General features: G+C 45.6%; 1 protein-coding gene across 37 annotated transcripts in view; it reads left to right on the top strand.

Annotated features, from left to right (window-relative positions):
• SORBS1 (sorbin and SH3 domain containing 1) overlaps positions 1-23124 on the top strand; it is a 228200-nt gene that overhangs the window by 172553 nt on the left and 32523 nt on the right. For 14 of the 37 annotated variants that reach the window (XM_055346050.1, XM_055346028.1, XM_055346049.1 and 11 more), the window contains 6 exons: positions 2148-2213; positions 2768-2869; positions 7095-7144; positions 15423-15595; positions 18258-18343; positions 21743-21910. In XM_055346050.1, coding sequence (XP_055202025.1) covers positions 2148-2213; positions 2768-2869; positions 7095-7144; positions 15423-15595; positions 18258-18343; positions 21743-21910 — 645 coding nt within the window. Of the gene's footprint in view, positions 1-2147; positions 2214-2767; positions 2870-7094; positions 7145-15422; positions 15596-16132; positions 17609-18257; positions 18344-21742; positions 21911-23124 lie in introns of all 37 variants that reach the window. The other 23 variants (XM_055346043.1, XM_055346055.1, XM_055346053.1 and 20 more) reach the window with 4 other exon arrangements.

Here is a 23124-nt window from a genome sequence, read left to right as displayed (position 1 = left end):
CCTAGAATTTGTAGCTCTACTCTGTTGTTCTAGCTGCCTCTTAATTATTTAAATGATGCTTTTCTAAAATGCCATTTCTTCTGAAGCTATGATGTTCCTTGCAGAGACTTTAGAGTCCTTCTTAAATGGGACTTTTTGAGAGGATCTTTTAAAGTAATAAAGGATAATATTGTTGAAGACTTGCCAAAATAACTCAATCAGTGCCCACATCCTGAAGAACAGTACTGAGATGAGCAGTTCCTTGTGGTCTGAAGCATCAAAGGGGGTGGGCTTATCATCCAGTTGAAACGACTTAATGCCTGGCTCTTACTCCCAGGGTTGAGGAGGAAGGTGTGGTAGTGAGAAATTTTTTCTTTACTTCTGTCCTACCTTCATCACTCTAAGCTGTAATAAAAGTAAGAGAGACAAAGTGGTATAAACCATGGGAGTTGTTTTGGAAGGCTTTTTTCAGTCATTTAGAAGCAGAATGAAATTAAAACTCCTACCGAATCACGTGGATCATCATTTCTACTTATTTTTTATTTCATACCAACTCAGGACCCACTTCCCCCAAGTGAAGCCTGCCAGAACTTAGACACTACACATCTACCCTGAACTCCTTTCTTCCTCAACTCTTGCACTTAAAGCCCACCACCCAGAATGAGCTGAAATTTTAGCAAGATCCTGGCTATAGTCCCTTTTAGCTCTGATATGTTGCTGTAGAATATCAAATAATTCAAGACTCCGAGGACCATTTTTGTAAGAATTTAAAACCAATTAGATTTGTAAGCACTGCCTTATTTTTTTTTTTTTTTGGTAGTAAAAGAAAGGAGTAGGTATCATAAGTAAACAGTCTGCTTCTCCAGGTGAACAGTCCAAGTGTACTAAGTGCTTAAAGATCAATGGTAATTGTTAATAGCACGCACTTTACAAATTGTAGAGTATACATCTACAGAGATAGCATTACTGACCCGTCACTGTCAGTGATGAAAGTCTCTTGGATTCAGATTACTTTTCATTTGCAGATTCATTACTAAGAGTCTGAATGTTAGGTTTTTTTTCTTTTTCCCTCCTCTAATTTCTGCAGAAATCCATGTGATTTCCAGAAGTAAGCTTAAGGCAAAATGCCACAATGTGAACCAGTATGAATACTTGCATAGAGTTAAAATGATATTTGCACAAAATGCCAGGAGCTACTAATCTCATTTTTTCAGGGATCATTATATAAGATGTATTAGGTCTAAATAGAACAAGAAGGTCTAGACGGTGGGGGAGAGATTCCAGAATTACAAGTGGCTTGTAATTTCCAGATGTCCTATCCTCTGAACCCTTCCCTCCTTAAGCTCACAATTCTCCTGGCAGAGTTTTGTTTTAGGAATGCAGCTCTAATTTTAACTTACAGAGTTAAAGGAGAAAATGAACATAACCCTATAGTCAGCTGTTCAAATTCAAATTATAAATTGTTCTCTGAGGTAAATGGAAGGCATAGCTGTACCACCCCCCATGTTATCAAAGTCTGGTTAAGCTGTAAAAGGAGACTGTAAGTGTTGTCTAGCAGAATTGTCTAGTTACACAGTACATTATTGAACACCTTTTATGTACATGGGTTTTATTGCCACAAACCACAGAAAGCACATTTGTCTCAATTTATGCTCCCCTGGCCAAATCTCCAAAGTCACACATTTATTAAACATAATGAATTTTGCCAAGGAGAAGACTGCTTCATAAACGTAGACTCTCAGTGTCAATCTCAGTTTGAAAACAACAGTGAGGATGTGTGTCAACTGTACTTCAATGTAAAAAAAGAAAAATAAGGAATTTTAAAGTTTTGGTTTTTGTTCAAATTGGTGGTAATGCTTTCTCTTTTTTTTTTTTCTATTTTATGTTTTTTTTTTTTTTTTTAAGTTTTCAATGTTTAGAATCCAATAATGACTTACTCTTGAGATGTAGACCTAGAAACTTCAGTTAATGTTTCCAGCTCCTAAGTTCTACAGAATCCCTCCCTGGGTAGCCTCCTCAGGAGGCAGAGTGCCCACTCCCTGTGCTTTTGAGTTCACTTTTCTGTGTTGATACAGTTCTAGCGTGCCCCTCTTTGTTTGAGCCAGTCTCCATGTTTGTCTTTATGTCTTTATGCTCATTTCTTCATTTCCTCCTCTGCTTCCCGTCAGCCTCCCAAAAAGATATGGGATTATACTCCTGGAGACTGCTCTATCCTTCCTAGAGAGGATAGAAAGGTAATTCTGCTGTGCCTCCTCCGTGGGCTGTGTGTGTGTTCTCTAGCCTGGTTAGTGTGAGTGTGTTGTGGGGTTTGTTTTTTTCTTTTCTTAAATCACTTTTTTTTTTAACTTGATAACTTTTTTTTTTTTTTTGGCTTGGTGATAAACTATTTAACAAAGTCTCTACGACTTCTACTAATGTTGAGAGGTTTTTAAAGCAATGCCTTACTCTCCTGACCTATCCTATTTGTCACAGTCACTATACTCTGAAAAGAGAAAAAAAAATAGGTCTTCTGCAAAAGGTAGGTTTTCATGGTATTTGTAGTTCTCTCTAGCAAGTAGAATAGACTTTTGAAGCTCTGATAACTTCGGGATTTATATTTTCTCTGCCTAATGTTGCATTCTCTGTTTTCACGTCTTTACCTGATTTCTAGTGAGCTCTTGTGTTCAGTCATGCCATCTTTGCCTTATTAAAACATAGCACTAAACAAATTCATTTTTCAAATTTAACCTGCCATTCTTTCTGCCTGTTTTCTAAAACATTCTTTCCCATCTTTTCTTTCTTGAACCAGACTAATCTAGAAAAAGATCTCGACCTCTGCCCAGCAGAGTTAGAGGCACATTTAGAAAACACGGAGACACTTAATAAAGCACCCAGTGCAAACCTGTCCCAGGTATTTCCTAGTTTTTCTCACGCTGTCCATTCCTCTTCCAGCTCGGTTTTGTTTTCTTCTCTGCTCTCTGGTTTCGATATAGTCAAGGCAATGAATGGTTATGCTGGTTCTTTATAAGCTGCATGGCTTTCTGACTCCTGTTTTTCGATTCCTCTCCCCCTAACCTAATTTTTGCTTGGATTTCTTTTGAGCTTGGGATCTTCCTTAAAGGGAGTTTTTCAAATATATGCCAAATATATATGGCTGGTGACTTAAACGATCCCACCCCCTTATCATTCTGTTTCTCTGCTCTCAGGAGGTGACCCTTTTAACTTGCCTTCCTTTGCCTCCATATTCTTTCTCCAAATTTTCAGGGAGCCATTTTTGGGGGCAATTTCCTTGTCTTTGTTTGCAGCCCTGGGAGATACCAACCTCAGAGATCATTTTCAAAAACATGGTGGCAGTGATTTGAGTGCCTCTTACATGCATGGTACTGGCAGAGTAGTTGTATTTGTCATTTGAAAGTTCTCAGTGAAAAGATGCACTCCAGAGACCAGACAGCCTGACCACAAACAAGCATTTGAAACTCAACCTGTATTGACATTTTTAAATGTGATTTATTAAAGGATGTGTCAGAGACTCAGTCCAAGGTAAACAGGTTTCCAAGGGGAAGAAAAATACCAGGTATTTGGAGAACCACCACCAGGGCTCCCTGACAAAACAAAAAAGACTTTTACAAGGAAAGACTATCTTTACAGAAAATAAAAAAGGAAGGCAGACTCTGCTAAAGAGGCTAGGAAGACCAGCAGGAAAAGTGGAAAATGCTATGGGTTGTGTTATATTTAAGCAGAACTGAAACAAAGAGGGTCAGATCACCAGCATGAGTGACTCAGGTTATGAAAAGTCTTGAATGCCATACCCTCAAGCCAGGGAAGGAGAGAAGAACCCACGGGGTTATGCCGGCAGCTAAAGTAGGCTGAGATAAGGTCAGACGCTGAGGAACTGCAAGCAGATCAGGGAAGTTGGGGTTCGGAAATCCAAAGTCAAGGAAGGATGAGAGCACCCAGGTCCCTCTTCAGAACTTGAGGGAGGCACAAAGGTGAGCCACAGTGTGTGCACAGTGAAGGCAGATAGGTTGTGGAGCAGGGAAGATAGGGTGCTCAGTTTCAGCCAGGGTGGAGAATGGAACCAACTATAGCCACTGTGGCGATGGAAGGTCTGAGCTAGTTCAAGAGTGAGAACTAGGCAGGTAAGTCCTAAAGTGCTGCGGGGTGGGAGGGGAGTGCTAAGATTACAGGTTATAAAAGGAATCAAGGGTCACTCTTCAGAGTAGTCTAGGAAGAGCAGCTCTGTCACACATGCAAGGATGGAGGGCAGCTGGAGAATAACTGAGCATGTTGAGGCCTCTGTGAGGTTAGAGACAGCTTCTAGTGCCTGAACTCCTATCCGGGGCAAGGTGAGCACAGGGAAGGGTCTGATGCATGAATGGGTCCTCTTCACATTGGTTCAGTTACATGTTCCCCAGCAGTCACTCATATGTATAGGACGTGCTGAGAGAGGCTCTGAATCAGCATGGAAACAACTCTGCCTTCAGGAACATGACCATGTAGGCACACGCAAATTAAAAATCCCCCGAGTACACAACAGTGTCTGTGAAGAGCTGAAAGAATGGCATGGGCGCTAAGTGTCAGGAGGAACAGTGATCTTGTAGAAAAGTAAGGCAGACTTCTCAAAAAAGTCAGGACAGGATCCATACAGTGTAAGTAGGTACATGATAGAAATGGGGAACATCCATGTGAGGCACAAAAAGAACACAGAAGTGAACGTGTTTAGCACGTATTCAAGGAATAAAGTAGGGGTGCCTAGGTGGCTCAGTTAAGTGTCTGCCTTCATCTCAGGTAGTGATCTCAGGATCCTGGGATAGAGCCCCACATCGTGCTCTTTGCCCAGCCGGCAGTTTGTTTCTCCCTCTGTCCCCCCACTCTCATGCTCTGCCTCTCTCAAATAAAATCTTTGAGGGGGAAATGGAATAAAGTAAAAGATTCAGCTGTAATAGAAAATTTGGGGTGGTAGTAGTGATAGGTGTGGGCAAGAGGGTTGACCCTGGATTGTTCATAGCATCAGAAAATACAGTTCAGGAAATGATTTTGTCCACAGACCAGTGATGTAGTTCAGGAACTGTTTTAGAAAGGTCAGTGTCCTTACTCTAGAGAGGCCAAGTTAAAGGGAGGTGACCCTCCAGTTGGAGGTGCAGAGAGCGAGGAGGCCACTGTGCTAGTCAGGCCGTGGAGTGATGTGAGCACATACTCCAGTGGCACCAGCATGAAGGGAGGGAAGGGGTAGGTGTGAGAGTGCTCACAGAGGACATTGCAGTGGGACATTTTAATTGGCATGAAGAACAAAGAATCCGGGGATGGAATGGGGATAGAGACAATGCTAAGGTATTGGCCAGGAAGCTGGAAGGATGAAGACATCAGTATGTCACAAAAGAAAGATGAGGAGAAGAATCAGTGCAGAGGTAAGATGGAGTTATTTTTAGGTGATTTATTTCTGAAGTGTTGATTGGGTATCACCTAGGGGATAGCTGGAAATAGAAGATCCAGTAGACAGCTGGAAATAGAAGATTAGGTCTCCTGAGAGAATGGGGCCTACAAAGTCCATTGGAGTCACTTGAAGAGAAGTGATGGCTGAAGCCCCAGGAGCAGATGAAAGATTGAAGGACAGAAAGGACGAGAACAACACCTACCCCCTGGGCCTGGGATGTTGGGTGACATGGAACAGAAGGGGAGGATAGGAGGGTAAGCATCTCAGAGAAGTAGGAAAAGTTGAGTGGTGAAACAAGAAAGTAAGACAACTACCTGGTGCTCCAGAGAGGTCCCTTGAAAGTAGACTCTGAGGAAAGGTTAGTGGATTTGATAACCAGCAGGTTTCTAAAAACCTTGGAGGCTCCTGGGTGAGTAGTTGCCGGGAGCTAGAGTGGGGAAGAACCCTGGGGATCCCCCAGGGGTACAGCACTGATTGAAAACATGTGATTGTGGAAGGAGGGAAGGAAGGGGGACTTCCCAGAGGACTCTGCAGGGTCACATAGAAGTTTTTCTCAGATGGAGACCAAGGCATCATCCTCAAAGTGGATGAAGACCCAGAAGGGGACGGGTGCCAAGGTGGGAGATGAGCAGAAGACACCAGTGTGGGCAAGAGGGCTGGAAGGATGGATATGGATATGGATTTACCTTCTCTGAAGAATAGTGGCAGGCGACTGGGGCTGGGGGAGGGCAGAGTCCTCATCCTAAGGCAGAGGTGCCCTCCAAAGTGAGAGGACCCCACAGGTTGAGGGTGGGTGTTCAGCAGGCACCGAGTGGGGGAGCTCCTGGTGAAGATGGCTTACCCTCCCATTCCTCTCTTCCCTCTTGGACAATCTACCTTTTCCTTCTGCTGTTTCTCTCCTTTCCCCCAATATCTCGTCTCCTCCAGATAGCATCTTTTCCTTGACATGATCAGTATTAGAGATAAGAGTGTCTTTAAAAGTTAACCTTTTCATGATTTATGCAACTACCATATTATTTTTTAAGAAATATATTGAGCCCTTTGCTCTTTTTTTTTTTTCTCCAAGACAACAGAAACCTTAACCTACTTGATTATGTTGCCTTTTCTCTGCATGTAACTCTTGGTTGGTTTCTTTTGCATAGTAGCCTGTAAATTTATAAAATGCTCCCCTACTCATAGGTTTTGTGCAACTGCATTTCTCCTCATTTCCACATTCTAAATCTACAGGAATGAACAAATGATCTAAATGCAGTGTGGTCTTTTCAGATGCATTTTCTTATTTTCTGTACCTAAGGTGTTGGGTGACCCTCTCTCTGGATATGGCATCTGGGGTGCATGAAGGAGTCTCTGGTGGGCTTGGCCAGGGGCTCAGAGGATTGGGGTTAAGCTGATGAAGATGATATTGTCCATGTCACTAATGCATGTTGGCCAGATGGTGGGCTATCCACTTCGTGGATCTATATTTATATGAAAGATAAGTCGAAGCCAGGGGACCATCTTCCACTGCACCCAGAGAGCAAGAGTGCCCGTTGGCCCAGAAATCCTCCAGCACCAAGACCTTTCCAGCCAAGGGCCCCATCTCCCAAAGGTCCTTGGCTACATCAGGAAAGGAAAAGGGGCTGCTCTCTTTCCCCCTTGACTTGGAACATCTGACACAAAATAAATGATCTACATTTTTTGTTTGTTTGTTTGACATTTACAGAGTTCGGCAATCAGTCCCAGTCCGGAAATTTCTGCAGAGCTTCCTGGATAGTAAGTTGCCAGCACATATGTGGCTTAATGTATTAATGTCAGAAACGGGAAGAGGCTTATGTTTTGAATCCAAGTATGTTTTATTTGTATCAGTCTAGTAGCTTTGGTGATAAGTAGCAATTTAATCACAGCCTTGAAATTATTTTTCTTCTGTTTTCTCCTCCTTCTCCAAATTAATTTTGTGATGATTCCTATTGCCTTTGGTAAGCTTTTGCCTATGTTGGCATCTTTACCTTTAGAATGTGAGTTTGAATTTGGAATCAAAGCTCACATCATTTGCTGGTTCTTGGGTGGGATGTGTGACTTGAGGCTGCACTGGGTATAAAGGTGGGGGGATGGTGGGGTTGGGTCCTCAGGCGGCACCTGTCACAGGGAAAGATGGGCCCAGGAAGGGCCTAACTTGACTGATGCTGAAAGGTGTGGATTTATTTCCTCATACCAATCATAATTCTGCCTGGGTGATAACGTGCATACCCCCTCACTTCGTGGCATAGCCACCAGCCTCTTTTCCCCCTCTCCAGACCATCCTGAGCCCTGTGCCAGATTACTTTTCTTAGTACTTTGCCATGTGGCCATCATCCCAGTTGAGAGGTCTCAGTGCTGTCCCCCACCCCTTCCCCATAGTATGTAGTGAGCACTAAGCTCCTATAAATAAGCCCTGAGCCTGTACCCAATTTAACGTTAAGTTATGGCACTTCTGTCGCTGGATCCCTGAATCGTACTCATGTATTTTTATGACTGCTGATAGACTCCCTGAAGGCAAGGGCTGCATCTCCACAGTATCTGGTGCACCCAGTGGGTTTGGGAACTTGTTCTGATGGGAACAACTTCTCATCACCATCATATCTCTACCTCATTCTTTGAGGTATGATGAGGAGGAAAGGCACATCTGTTGCTTGTTGCTCCCCTGGGGTTGGGTAAGCTCACAAGGAGCAAAATTCACCTCCTCAAATAGAAGCCTGGCTTGATCTGAATCAACCAGCTGGGATTAAGGTATTTCAGTGGAAAACTGGAAAAATCTTATTTCTTTTAGCATAGTGACCAAATCTCTAACCAAATCCATTCTGTTCATTTTTCTTCTATAAATATGTGTTAATGATGATGATTAATTTGCCCTGGCATGGGAATTGAGAAGACATATTAGAGCAGCAGCTAGAAGGGAAGTTACCTGCCTTAGGGTACAGTCCAATCTTGGAAAAATCTAGGCATAAAATCTTGTGCCTCCTGTGGTACTGTGGGGTTGATCATCGGGCCAGCAATGTGACAGACATCACAGCTCAGATACAGCATCTGAACGCCCTTCCCGATCTCCCTCCACCCTGGGCTCTGAGGCTCGCTCTATTTAATGAGCTAGTTGAAGGATGCCTTCTACAAGAATGACAAGTCATGGGTCCTCTCGGTCCCCAGAGACGTGCTTTCAGAGGTGAAGTCCACCAGATGACTTTAGGCTACCTGCAGATAAAGCGCTTCTTCAAGGCCACGGCTCCCTGCAAACTCTCCTTGGTCTCTGAGGCTACCTGGTTGTCACTGGACAGTCCTGACTGCACATTGACTGCTCCAGATCTCTCCCTGCCCCTACAATCCTGTCTTCAGGGTTGCCCAATGTTAACCTTTCTGCCTGGTATCCCCCCTCAAACCACTTTCCTTTCCCCATCTCCCCAGAGTGCACAGGACAGGAAAGGCCACTTCTGGTGGCTGGCTCAGTGAATCCCTTAAGTCAGTTCCCTTAGTGAATTCTTACTAGATATAAGGCACTATGCTCAGTATTATCAGAGGAGCATAAGATACAGTCCCCTTAGTAGTTTTGGCAACAACACCCCCCCCCCCAAAAAAAATGTTGGTAAATGAGAAGGCAAAGTGGCAAATGAATGAAGGGGGCCAAGGATTAAAAGTATCCGGGGTTGGGCCCCCTGAGGTATAATCAATCAACATAATAAGCTAATAAATATAAGTTATAATTAAATCATAAATGTATTCAGAAGAAAAAGCAGTGCCCACAGGCTGTCAAAGTTAGGAATGTAGGTCTTGAATGAAGTAATTCTAATGATTTATTGAACATTTACTATGTGCCAGGCCCTACAGTTAGCATTTTATGTACATTCCCCCATGTAATCCTTTCACCATTCCAGAATCGAGCATTATTTCAACCCCTACTTTATAGGTGAAGAAACAGGCACGTAACAGCGTGTGATGCCACAGCTGGTACCTGGCAGAGCTGTGGCTGGAGGTGGAACAATGATATTCCAGGCCGAGGGATAGTGCTAGCAGTAAACTCTCCTCTGTACCATCCTGATTCAGAAGTGGGCAGTAAATTCACAGAAAGCATGCTGCAACTCACTGGTTTTGAATGATTAAAAAAAGAATATAAGTATCTGTAATACTGTGTTAGTAGGATTGAGGGGGCCTAACGCAGACTGCTTCAAAGAGCGAATTGCTTTCAGACATTGAGTATTTGTGTACCTAAAGATACTAGTTGTGTTAATTCATCAAGCACTCTTATGTCATTGAAACAGGTCTCCAAAGACCTCTGTGTTTCAGCCATAGCCTGGCTCTCATGAGCTACTTGGCAGGAATAGATGGATTCTATTCCTCCTGCTGTTCTACCAGTTGAGGATTTTTCAGTAAGTCAGGTGGGGTTTTCCTCCAGTTTATTCAAATGAGTAAGGTTTTTCTCTATTTGGAATTGGTGGGGAGCCAGCCTCCATGCAGTGCCTGACACACAGGGAAGTGCAGAGCAAATGTTTGCTGAATAAACAAATGTGCTTGTGAGTCTTAATTCACAAACATCCAACTTGCTCAGCACCGAGGCCAGCAATTTGCAGACTGAATCCAGCCCCTCTCCCTGGATGGTTGGGAAGGATGTATTGAAAGAAACATTGGCAAGACTTGACTTAACCCCAGGGATTGAAGGAGAAGACTCAGGACAGCCCAGGTTCAAAAACATTGATATAAAAAAAAAAATGTGGTCACTGGAGAAGTTAAGTCCACTTTCATATCTTGGACAGACTTGCAGTTTAGAATTTTATTAATTAACACAATTACCTATCACAATGTTAAAAGAACATGGGTATAGAGAAGAAGAGATTTATAACTGCCAGTCCTTACTCTCAAAAAATGTTTTTACACTTGCCATCAGTGTTCAATTTTGTATTTTATTTCCCTAGAGCTATCAGATCTTAAAGCAGTCCTGAAGATTATTCTTTTTTTTTTTTTTTTTTTTTTTTGGTCTAACCAAAGAGCTTTCCTCTATTTGGCCAGCAAGTGGCACTAAAGAACAAGCTGCTTTTTTCCTCAAAACCAAAACAACAAAAAACCTACTTCTTTCTCTTCACCTAATATCAAAACACGGGTCATTACCTGAAGAACTAAATGAAACATTAGAGACTCCCCTGGGCCTTGAAAATGTAATTTTCATTTCTCAGAAATCTGCATGTAAGCATTTAATTTTATAGAATCATTTGTTCTACTAACATTTATTGAAAAGCAGTGCTGGGCACCAGGCACGCAAAGATTAATAAGATAAACCACCTGTCCTCAAGGGGCTCAGAGTGTAACGGGGACACAGACTTGTAAATTGCAATTAAAATCCAGTGTGGTACATGCAGTGATGGGACCCAGGAGAGAAGGAATAACTATCACATAAATCTAAAAGATCATTTTTTTCATGCAGTATATAAAGGCTAAAGATGAAACTACCCTCCCCAGATTTCCTAGGCTCCCTCCCCCAAAGCCATAGTTAAAAGCAATTGTTGTTGTTTTCCCCCTTTCTGAAAACAACAAATGGTTTTGGACAGTGAATTCAGTGAAGCTAGAATTTTTTGACTGTTTTGTTCCCTGTTGAAGCTCTGCCTAGGAGAGTAATTCACATATAATAGGTGCTCAGTAAATAGTAAATATTTGAGTGAATAAACTGAGCAGTGGATTGACTTCACGAGATCTTTTCTAGAAATATCCCTAGCAGTGAGTTGACTCCAGATGACTGACTGGAGGGCTGAAGGTTCGGGAGTGGGGGTATGCTTACTGGAGAAGCCTACGTGAGCAGTGGTGAGGTGGTGGCCATGGAGGTCTGGGGAAGGCAAGGGATTGATGCCAGCTGTGTCAGGACTTGGTGACTACTTAGGCTTGGGGAGCAAGGAGAGGAAGAAAGGGGTTGCTCCCTGGCCTTTCTGGCTTGGCTGATGGGAGACAAGGAACAGAGTTGGGTTTCATTTGGGGGGCGTGTGGGGTTTAAGAAACCTGAGAAATACCCACATGAAGGTGTCTAGAAGGCAATTGAATGTATACGTCTGGAGCTCAAAAGAAAGGTCTATGTGATAATAGATTTGAAGGTGGATTTCTTGGACAGTCTTACCATACCTTTTGGTTTTACAGATGCAAGAACTTGAGAAACAGATTGTTTCCAAGTGTTCAAATAGAGTGGGTTATCCTTAGCTCGTTGGAGTCAGACTGGAGTCCTCTAAAGCCCATCTGGTCACACGATTGCAAACAGTTGGCCCTAAGAGGATCACTCCATTCTCTCCCTTTATTCTTCCAGTGAGTGTGTTTTTGTTGAATCCCCTTGAAACTCAGCCCCCTTTGCATCTTAGCCAGAGATGGAATTGATGAAGCTGTCTCCTTCTGGCCTGCTGTCTTTGAACTGGGAACTCGCTCAGCCCAGGCTGCTGAGAGCTGAGCTCCAGTGCTGAACTTGGCTTCTTCTGTTATGTGATTGGTAGCTGCCAATACTGAGTAGGTCTTTCTCATCAACCCCACTGCTTTTCTCATCCTGTCTGAACTGTTTGAACACGGCAAAGACCCAACAGCTCTGTGACCTTCGGCACTCTGGTCCTCAGTTTCTCCTCGCCACAGTGGGACAAATGAGATCTGTCTTTACACCATTAGGAGATCTGAAACCAAGGATACATTTGAAAACATTGTTCCAGAGCCTGTAGATGTGTTTGTAACCAAGGAGGGCCTCAGTTGGGAAGTATTGCACATCTGGAAAAAGTGTGTTGGCTTTGGTATCAGAAAGAAAACAATTAGCTATAGCAAATCCATTCTGAGAGGTTTCCTGAGTGCTGGTCTGTCATTCTGGTGGGGAAGCAGGACAAAATGGTGATAATGGATGGAATAAAGCCAGAAAGTAGAGTGGCTGCAGGTAGGGAGGGGATTTCTGATGAGTGGTGAAGTAGGGGAGATACCAAGTCAGGCAGCCTGGGTACACCCAAGAGTCGTGACCAAATGAAGTTAGGCAGAGCTGGAGAAGGCTGCCATGGAAGTTATGACCAAGGCTGAGGCGCTTCAAAGGACAGCAGGATAGAAGCCTCTGGCGATCCCTCTCCAGAGCTGAGGGAGCTCTGGGGACCCCAAACCAAGGCCAGCAGGGCCTAAGAGACTGTCTCCTCACCAGAGCTGTTGGTGGCATGGCTAAAGAATACCCGTACACAGATATTTTAGAAGTTGAGGTTGTATAAAAAGGAGTTAAACCTGGGGTTAATTGAAGGACAGAATCAGAAAATGCAACCAAAGCAAGGATAGGCTTTAAAAGAGAAACTGGAATAAGGAACAGATTTATCTTTACTTACGAAATTCAAAGTTAGAGTCAGTTTAGATGAGCTTACATTGATTTAAGTTGGCATATAGTGCCACATGCTTCCGAGTCACCTTTAATGGTCCTCCTGCCGTCTAGCTGGTGTTGATGCTTTTATCAGTCAGAAGGCTGGAGGAGACATCTTCAAGCACCCCTATAGGTAGGAGCGGGAGAGCAAAAGCTGTGTGGGTGGCAGCCCTTGTCCCAAGGCCCGTGAGCCTGGCAAAGCCAAGCCTCCACCTCCAGGGGTGAGAGTGGGGACATTCAGTGAGAGGCTAGGGCACCGGTAAGGCCAGCCAGCCTACACCTGGGCCGTGCTCATTCCCTGTAGTCACTGTTCCCACCATTCTGATGGCTCCACAGTCACCGATGTTAGGAGCCAGGAGCTTAAGTGACTGTGATGAAATTCTCATAGAAAAATTTCTAGAAACATCTTAATCAGATCATGTGTGCCAATTTTACTTTCAGAAAATGTAACCTCATGTTCATTGAACAAATATTTATTGTGTGTACTCATGGACCCTCTCATGGGCCCCTGCAAATAAAAGCACGGCCTGGGGGAGACTTGCCCTATCATGCCCCTTACGGAGGTTTCTCCTCCCTGAGACACACCCTGGAGGCTACTCTGTTAACTTACTTCAATCTGCATGCTTTTATGGTCTCAGCTTTGAGAGTTGATTTTCTTTTCCCTTAAATGTTCAGTAATTCTGTCTAGGCAGAGAAAAGGGAAAAAGCATTTGATCCCCTGACGTAAGCCAGAGAGAATGAAAAGAAGGGACTGGAGGGAACCCTGACCCCCTCGGCAGGCTGCTGAGCATGGAAAGTCCTGAAAGCCAGTGTTGGGCACATGATAAGGGGCTAGGAAGTGGTGGCTACCTAGTGCCAGAGGCAGTGTATTGCTCAGGAAACTTACCTCCCCTGAGGTGGAGACATTACTTGTTGCACCAGAGTCACCCCTTTTTTATTTCTGACTTCTGGGCTCTGGGGCCTCTTGTCAGGGCAGGGGACAATTGGCAGTGATGTGGAGCTCCAGCATCCTTAGGCCTTCTGTGGTGTGCAAGCCTGGGCTCCTGGAAGGCACCACCTCCTCATTCATAGGGAAATGTTCTATTTTTTTTTTTTTTAGTTTATTTATGATAGTCACAGAGAGAGAGAGAGAGAGGCAGAGACACAGGCAGAGGGAGAAGCAGGCTCCATGTACCGGGAGCCCGACGTGGGATTCGATCCCGGGTCTCCAGGATCGCGCCCTGGGCCAAAGGCAGGCGCCAAACCGCTGCGCCACCCAGGGATCCCGGGAAATGTTCTATTTAAAACTGTTGTCGGGGCAGCTGTGCAGTGCCCTATGACTCGGCTCTGGTTCTAGCCCTGCCATTCCACAGACCTGCTTCGGCAAGTGCCTGGATCTCCTGGTGCCTCCTTTCCTTGTCCAGAAATGGGAAAAGGATTGTTTGTGAGGATTAAAGAGAGAAGGATTGTCAAGCCTCCCACATAGGACATCTCACCAATTTGGATAGAGTCGTTGTTGCCATTATCTGTGACCACAGGGACTGAGAGGTTGTGTGAAATTAAGAATAATTGCATCACTGATGGATGGGTAGAGGGAAAGAGATGGATGTGCGATACAGCAAATGCAGCCTAGTTCTGTGTAGAATCTAGGGGTCCAGGATATGTGAGGCTTCACTATTATAATTCCTTAAGCTTTTCTATACACTTGATAATGTTCATCATAAAATGCTGGGACAGAGAAATTCCATCAAGCTCTTTACATCTTCAGAGTTAAAAAAAAAAAAAAAAACAATATTGACACCAGTCAGCTGAATTCCATAGGACTGAAAAGCAGCCAAGCAGAAGCCTGAGTACTTCTGTGGGAAGGGGGCCATTCACACATCTGAGTGAGTGTGTATTCTGTGTGTCTCCATGTGTCCGTGGGCGAGGGCAAAGAAAACTGGGATCAGGAGAAGGGAGGGGCACAGTGAGTAAGCGCTCTTCATTTTTTCTGTGCCCTACCTCATTCCTAAAAGGATTTGTGGTAACTTGCAAAAATACCTAGAATTTCAACAATGTAAAAATATATGAAAGATGTAAGTGAGCAATAGTTTATGCTCCTATTGCATGTCATAAGGCTCTGACTACAAATTTTGAAAGAAGCTGATGGAGAATGTGGCTGCGATGCTAACAGTGTATACAATCCCAGATTCCCCTTTCACTTGGTGGCTGACTTTCCTGGAGACCCAGGAAAATCATTGACGTCAGCCAAAGTGCTTGTGAAGAATAATCCAGCAAGATAATCCAAGTGATGAACTTGAAGTCACCAACTCTGGTGACACGTCAGAGGCTCCACTCATGTCCTGGGCTGCACCATCTTGTATGTAGCCACTGGGCCCCCAGCAGCCACCCCCGCCCCTCCTCCCCAGGTGAAGTTTCTCAGAGTTACTCTCTGGAAGCCCACATGCAGTCATCTCAATTAGCACTTTGCTGTTCTGGGCAGATTCCTGAACATTGAGGGCCACCCTTGGCTAGACATCTTGTCTGAAGAACTCTATCTTAGGTAAGAATGCCCTTTAGAAAGGGCAGTGCTTGCCTAGGGTGCCAGAGAATGTGCTGCTTGTCCTCAGGTGGTAACATGCTTTTTAGAAAAATGTCAAAAATTCTAAGTCCCATTCTTTTTTTTTTCCTCTCTTTTCTATTTTAAAATTACATTGTCTTTAGTCTATATTCTTCCAACTTCCATGCAGTGAAGAGGGAATCAGATGGGGCTCCTGGGGATCTTGCTAGTCTGGAGAACGAGAGGCAGATTTATAAAAGCGTCTTGGAAGGTGGAGACATCCCTCTCCAGGGCCTGAGTGGGCTCAAGCGACCCTCCAGCTCAGCCTCCATGAAAGGTAACTGGGTGAAGCCTGCGGGGCTCTGGCCCAGCCACATAGTGGTCCGGATGCCTCTCGCCCGTCCAAGCCCGTGTCGGGGTGTCAGTAGCGGGTGACTTCCAGCTACTGGGATATCCTTTGCCTTGTGTGGGTCCGTTTCCAGGCCTCTGAGCCCCTTCCCCCAGTGTTCACCGGCCATTTTTCTTTCTGGTAGTATTTTCCCTTCCTTTGAACCCCAACCTTGCTCTCCCTAAAGCATCTCTCTCTTTTTTGTTCTGATTCCCTTCTCTTAGAACTTAGCTGAGCCTTACTTAGCCTTTCATAACTCTAGCAGGGTGGCCATTTTTCGTTGCATCTTTACACCTGCTTTGCAGCACAGATTATTTTGCTTCCGGACAGCGACTGGAAATTAAAACAACACACACATAAGAAAAAAAAAAAAACCCTTATGATAAATAAGCATGTGACCTCTCCTTTTTTTTTTTTCTTTTTTTTTAAAGCAGCTTTCAGCTTTAACCTAATGGGTCTGTTTATTTTATTCTGCATGCTTTCCAGTGGATCGTAAAGGTGGGAATGCTCACTTGATTTCTTCATCTTCAGTTCCTAGCCGAACCATTAGCGCTAGCAGTGCATTAGGCCCCATGTGTAAGCACAAGAAACCCCTGTCCGCTGCCAAAGCCTGCATTTCGGAAATCCTTCCCTCCAAATTCAAACCCAGGCTCTCTGCTCCCAGCGCTCTTTTGCAGGAACAGAAGAGTATCTTATTGCCGGCAGAAAAGGCTCAAAGCTGTGAGAACCTTTGTGTTTCACTGTCTTTGAATGATTCCAAAAGAGGTCTCCCCCTCCGAGTTGGGGGGAGCATCGAGAACCTGCTCACGCGCTCCCGGAGGGATTGGGACAGCAAGTCGAGCAGCACCGTGAGCCTGCAGGAGTGCGGCACCAGCGCCAGGAGGCCCTGCCCTCTCTCCAGAAAGGCCGGGATGCAGTTCACCATGTTCTACCGGGACATGCACCAGATCAACCGTGCTGGCCTCTTCCTGGGCTCCATTTCCTCCTCCAGCGTGCGAGATCTTGCCTCCCACTTTGAAAGGAGCAGCCTGGCATTGGCCAGGGGCGAACTGGGCCCCAGCCAGGAGGGCTCGGAGCACATCCCCAAGCACACCGTCTCCTCCCGCATCACCGCTTTTGAGCAGCTGATTCAGCGGTCCCGGTCCATGCCGTCCCTGGACCTGTCCGGGAGGCTGAGCAAGTCCCCCACGCCGGTGCTGTCCCAGAGTGGCCTGACCTCAGCCCGCTCGGCCGAGTCCCTCCTGGAGTCAACCAAGCTCCGGCCCCGGGAGATGGACGGGTTGAACCCCGGGGGGCTCTATGCCTCCCGGACGTGTAGCAACGTGGCCGAACCCACCTTGGGCTTCAGGGGCCTCATGCCTTCTGAGCCCCTCTCTGCCTGCTCTGACGATCTCGACCACTGTTCAAACGTCTCCAGCGACAGCAGAGAGGGAAGCAGCAGCAGCGTCCACGGAGACTTTCCCAAGCACCGCCTCACCAAGTGCAAGGGCACCTGCCCGGCCTCGTACACCCGCTTCACCACCATCCGGAAGCACGAGCAGCAGCAGACGCCCAGACAGCCTGACTGGCGCCCAGATCTCAGGGGGGACAGGAGCACCCTGCTCAGGAACATCTACCTAATGAGCCCCCTCCCTTTCCGGTTGAAAAAGCCCCTCCAGTACCACCCCCGGCAGCCTCCCCCTGGTGACTTCTCAGCCCCCCCGGCAGGCCAGAAGCCAGACCTCCCCAGCCAGCCCCGTCAGGACGAGACCCCCTCTGGGGGGAAGCCCTCGGTTCCCAAACGCCTGTCTTCCCGACACACCATGGCGAGGCTGAGCCGGATCTCGGAGCCCCCTCAGGGGAGACCCGCAGTCCCAGAGGACTGCCTGAGGGCCTGTCATAATGGCAACTCCATGCCGTACTCAGACCCTGGCCTGGACAGGAACAACAACCCACAAAGTGAACTGGGAACGTCCCTCGGAGGTGGCATTTGTGTATTTGCCCAGTCTCACCTCCCCCGTCTCTCTACTCTGCTTGCTCTGTCCCTTCTTCCCCTGTCCCCGTGGTGCTCATTTTCTGGTCTGTCCTTTGTTTTCTGTTTGTTTTGCTTGGCAATTAATCATGGCTCGTAGTGGCTGCACTTCTTTAAAAACGAAGCCCCCCATGTCATTCAGACTAACCACCAAACTCTGTTTCGAAAGAAAAATTGGCCGTTTAGCTCATCTGAGAAATTTGTCCATTTGAATTCTTGAACCCCATGGAATTCACACCAATCCTCAGTCACCCTGTGGTTTTTTGAGAGGCAGCCTCTTTCGGTGGCCCTGTGCGTGTGTGTGAGTGTACGGTGTGTCCCTGTAAGATCCTGCACGCCTCTTAGTAGGGACACTTTTCAAAGAAGGTCCTCTCTCTGCTCACTTTATGCCTTCCAATTAGTTTTCTTTGTATTAAACTGGCTTTATAAGTAAATCCAAAAGCGGGGGCGGGGGGGATTGGTTCTTCTTCGGAATTTGATTATTGAGCAATAATCCATGAACTATAAAAACATGTCTAACGGATGCAGGGTGAAATCTTCTCCCAATCTGTTTTCCCACTAAATCTTTGCGTGTTTTAATTCTACTTTATTATTTTGAAGATTCAGAATCACCAAGACACTTTATACCTGCCGATTATTTGGAATCCACAGAAGAATTTATTCGGAGGCGTCATGATGATAAAGAGGTAAATGCCATCTTTAAAATCTTTTAGCTCTTAGAGAAAAATACGAAGGAAACAAACATTCTAGACATCTGTCAGAGAGGTGACATGACCTAGCAACGGGAAGCAAAGCATTTTCACAAATGGCTTTTTATGTGGCATAAGCTCAGTTGTTCCACCAGTCCAAAAAGGAGGACCGATTTCCCCACAGGCAGTAGATTCTCAGTGCGAAGTCCTACTGGCCGGGTAGGGGCTGGGGGTGGAGGGGAGGGTTCACCACTGCATTCAGTGCCATGTGAGGGGACTCCGAGTTGGCTCTATTCGCTCATCCCCTCCCCAACCCCGGCCTTATTATTCTCTAGGGAAACCCACCCACATATTTCCCCAGTATTTCCCACTCTCCTGTTGGCACAAAGCACAATTCCTATTGGGGAGGGTACAGCAAGAGAAAGGAAACTGAAAAATAATAACTAATGACCACTGCATGATACATTATAAAACAATTTGAAGAAGTTGCCTTTAACTCAGAAGAAGAGATACCCCCTTAGATGTTGGGAAACCCCCAAGGACCTGAGGACATGCACCTCTTCTAGCAGCTGCTGAAATGTCTACACTGCAGTGAAATCACTGACCAGGCTGGGGAAGGAGCACATTCTCCTGAGATTTCAGGAGAGACAGTTCTGCGGATCAGTTCCCTGGGCAAAATCACAAGCTTCTGCTGTGATAAAGTGGTGTTTTGAGGAATGCTTTCTGGATTTTGCATTTTAGGAGAAAGGGTCCTATAGATTAAACCAGCTCCAATGACCAGTTTTCCTGTATCAAGTTAGGAAGGTAGAAGAATTGCGTTGAACCTCATGGCAGGAGGAGAGCGTGCCTGTGTGTACACAACTCTGTCTCTTGCCCTGTCAAGTCTGAAGCCCCCTTCCTATGTTCTGTTTTGTTGAGTGCTTTCAGGGTTGAGATGGATTTTCCTTAAGGACTTAGCATAAAGGCTGACCCTGAGTGGGTCTGGATGATGATAGTCCTTGCTACTGAGGCAGAAAGACCATAGCTTTCCCCCTCTCCAGGCATAATACAGTCTTCATTAAGACTGTATCTGTCCAGGGAGAGAATAAGGAAGCAAGTGATGTGCAGACTTACTGGTAATAATGAGGCAACAAACTCCCAGTGAGTATCCATCAGGCCACAGACCGTTTCAGTTCTAGTCACTGTCACTGAGATACAAGGTTCCCACCAATGTAAGGTAAAAGAAGGTGACATTCCATGTCATTAGTATAAATAGGAGTATCCAGCATGGAAGCCTTTGTGATAGGATCATGCCTACCACACAGGAGGCAGGTTTTACTTAGTTGGTTTAACAATTACTATGTTACAAGGTGCTTTCACAAGGTGGGAAGCCTGTTCCTTGAATAACACTGGCTCACAGATTCTTAAAAACATTGTGTCTTTATTCATGGTATTTAGCTTCCATGGTTAAACTGTGGGAACAATGGATTTGCTGAGGTCCAATTCAAGAACTGGGTTGGGATCTCCACTCCCATTTGCTGTCCCTGATCTTCTGTACCCATGGCCCGAGCGCCAGGGGCATGGCTGCCTCAAACATCAGTCCATCCCCCTGCTACAGAAACAGCTCACACTTCCAGCTAAGGAAGTGTCAGTCCTGACATTTTTCTTTGCGAATGCTTTGTTACTAATATTGACGATGGTGGCATTTCAGAAAGTGAGTACGTGTCAGTCCTGGAAGGGACACTAGTAGTTCTCTGGCCAAGCCCCTTGTTTTAGCCAGGAAAGGACTCCAGTGGGGTAGTGACTTGCCCAAGGTCACGCAGCAAGTTAACTGACACCAGAGGCACAGTTAGAAACCAGGGCTCCAGATTCATGGGCCAGTGCCCTTTTCATGGCACTGGGCTTTGCAAAGCACTTTCTCATGTCTTTTCTCATTTAATCTTTACAACAACTTATCCGAGCACTGGGCATCCCACAGCCATTTGAGAAGTTGGTTTTTGTTTTTTTTTGTTTTTTTTTTTTTTGTAAGATTTTATTTGTTTACTTGAAAGAGAGCAAACTAGAGAGAAAGTGCAAGCCGATGCAGGCAGGGCAGAGGGAGAGGGAGAAGCAGAAACAGACTCACCACTGAGCAGGGAGCCTGACACGGGGGTCCATCCCAGGACCCTGGGATCATGAGCTGAGCGGAAGACAGAAGCTTAACCAACTGAGCCACCCAAGTGCTCCTGATTAAGTTGTTTCTTGAGTATTTGTAGCCCCTGGAGAAAAATGGAAAAAATCAGGCCCACTATCCTTTGAGGCTGGGTGTCACTTGAAGCATTTAACTGCCTGCTGGAAGAAGACTAATGCCTTACTGAAAATGCTAAGAATTACCAGTCCTAATTATTGCTTTTCTTCAAGGAATGTTAATCCCAGGAATGTATGATTGATATAGAATTAAAAAACACATTAAAATTCTGTTCCATAGGGTCACTTCAATAGGAAATGAGGACATTTGGTAAAATGCAACATTGTTTAATTATTGAGAAAGCCTTTAGAAATGGAAGTAGGTGACTATTTCCTTACTTTGGGAGAGCATATTTCTTCTAAACTGAGGTGTTATTATTCCGAGTTCATCTTTTATATATATATTCTACATTACTCCTTTAAAGTCAGCCTCATTTCACCGAATGAAGAAAGAGTTACATAAAAAGTCCAGTAAGAAAGTAATTGATGTTGTCTCTCCGTCACATAGGCAGCCTTTGATGCGTATACTAACTAAGGCCTCCTAGACATTGTGCCCAGAGGAGGGGTTGGCCAGCCTCGGAGGAAGGGTACCATAGTTTCTGAAATGGGCATCTCTACTCTCTGGAACATATTAGAGTAACAGACCTAGGAAGCGCAAAAAAATGACCTAGTTGCCATGGATCCTGCATAGTAAGAACCCAGATTTGGGTGGGAGGAATTGGCCAGCCCTGGCCCCACCATGGGAACACACTGGGAGCTCAACACTGCCTAAGCGAGGTGAGGTGGGCAATCCCAGCCTCCCACCTTCAGCCCAACATGTTTGTGGATGCCCTGGATATAGCCCCCCACCAGAGGGCCTGGACTTCATGGCCATATATGGGGGGCTGGAGGCTTTGGCTGAGCCAGGGGATAGTTTTCCAGACAGTGTGACTGGAATTCATCCCTCCTCCGCGTCCCCCAGTGACATCCCCAAGTATCCCGTGCGCAGTGCTGTCTCCCTCCTCCGTAGAGCACGTGGGGTGTGGCTACACAGGAGATGTGGTAGTTGTGGCCAGAAAGCCCCTCCTACACCTGACCCTTAGTGTTTCCTCTCTCTTCACCCAGCACCTTTTTCCTTAGTTGTTCTGTTGGCAGTTTTCCAGTACCCTGGACCAGATGATTCACTGCCCATTTTATGCAATTTCATGGCAGAAACTTTTAGCGGACCAGAGACGACTTAAGCGTGAGCAAGAAGAGGCCGATATTGCAGCTCGTCGCCACACGGGCGTCATTCCGACGCACCATCAGTTTATCACTAATGAGCGCTTTGGGGACCTCCTCAATATAGACGATACGGCCAAAAGGAAATCTGGGTCAGAGGTCTGTTTTGGTTGCCTCAATCTGCTGCTTGACCCAAAGCAATATCTGCCTCCCCTCAGCATTGCCTTCCGTAGGCCAAATTAGTTCTCCGAACGGCATCTGTCATCCTGGCTTCCCGTAGGCTTGCTTTGGCTCTTCTGTGGCTGGTCATGGACATGAGTCACATTATGTCCTGTGCTCTGTATGTTCAAGCATGCCTGGCTGTGGGACCGAATCTGCTGGCGCACCGCCCCCCCCCCCATGCATGCTTTGAGAGCATCGGCTGCCTTCATGAATCCAGTCAGTCCTCTACATCCTGCATTTTATCATGACACCATGTTGCCTGTGCATTCTGCCTAGAAACCTTATACCTTAGTCCATGTGTGTTAGTACCTATAGTGTGGGCAGTTACAAGATAATTCTTTGAAGAAACAGTTTTGTGAATCTCATTATAAAAGTTAGCAAGCAGTGCGTTGTTTACGCCATTTACCCAGGTCCCGAAATGTCAGAGAATAATATTGCCACTTGGTATTGGATGAATTCATTGAATAAGGTGTTTAGTAGTACTGAAGACTCACTGAAGAATTTTGAAACTCAAGGAGTTTTGCAGTTAGGATAAGTCCATGGAGGGTAAGAGAGCTCTTTGAGAGACATTTCATTTGTTCCCTTCATTTTGACATTTCTTAGCCGAGATTACAAAGCTTAATATTATAAAAGGCGCAAAGAAAGCACAAACCTTTGAAGTGATTTTATCCAGGCCTTGGCCTCCTGTCCCAAAGGCCGTGTTGAAATTCTTATGCTGCCCAAATGCTGCTGCTTGTGTCAGAGTATGTTTTGCCATGTGACCCCAACTGGTCCCCTAAGGGTTAGCTCCTTTTGGGGATGTGTGCATGTCTGGGGCTTGGGAGGCAGGGAACTAGGGGAGTGACACCAAAGCATTATACAGCTTTATAATGTTTCAAGGTGATAGATTAGTATTCATGCTTCTGCCTTCTGAGTGACAGAGGCACTGGCTATTCATCAAATGGTTTGGTTTTTATTTTGTTTTTAAAGAAATGGAAGGTTTCTTTGACAAAGGAGAACCAGAATGAAAGAAAAGCAAGGAAGAAGGGGAAGGACACTAAGGTGATGGAGGGGAAAAAAGAAAAAAGTAATAAGGAAGAAGTTAGCAGGTGTTACTCAGATGCAAGGGAAAGACAGCCCTCAGCATCCCAGCTCCTCCAAACCACCCTATT

The sequence above is a fragment of the Nyctereutes procyonoides genome, unplaced genomic scaffold, assembly GCF_905146905.1.
Source record: "Nyctereutes procyonoides isolate TBG_1078 unplaced genomic scaffold, NYPRO_anot_genome, whole genome shotgun sequence".
NCBI lineage: Eukaryota > Metazoa > Chordata > Mammalia > Carnivora > Canidae > Nyctereutes > Nyctereutes procyonoides.
Note: the sequence above shows the minus strand (reverse complement) of the source record. Positions and strands in the feature narration are given on the sequence as shown.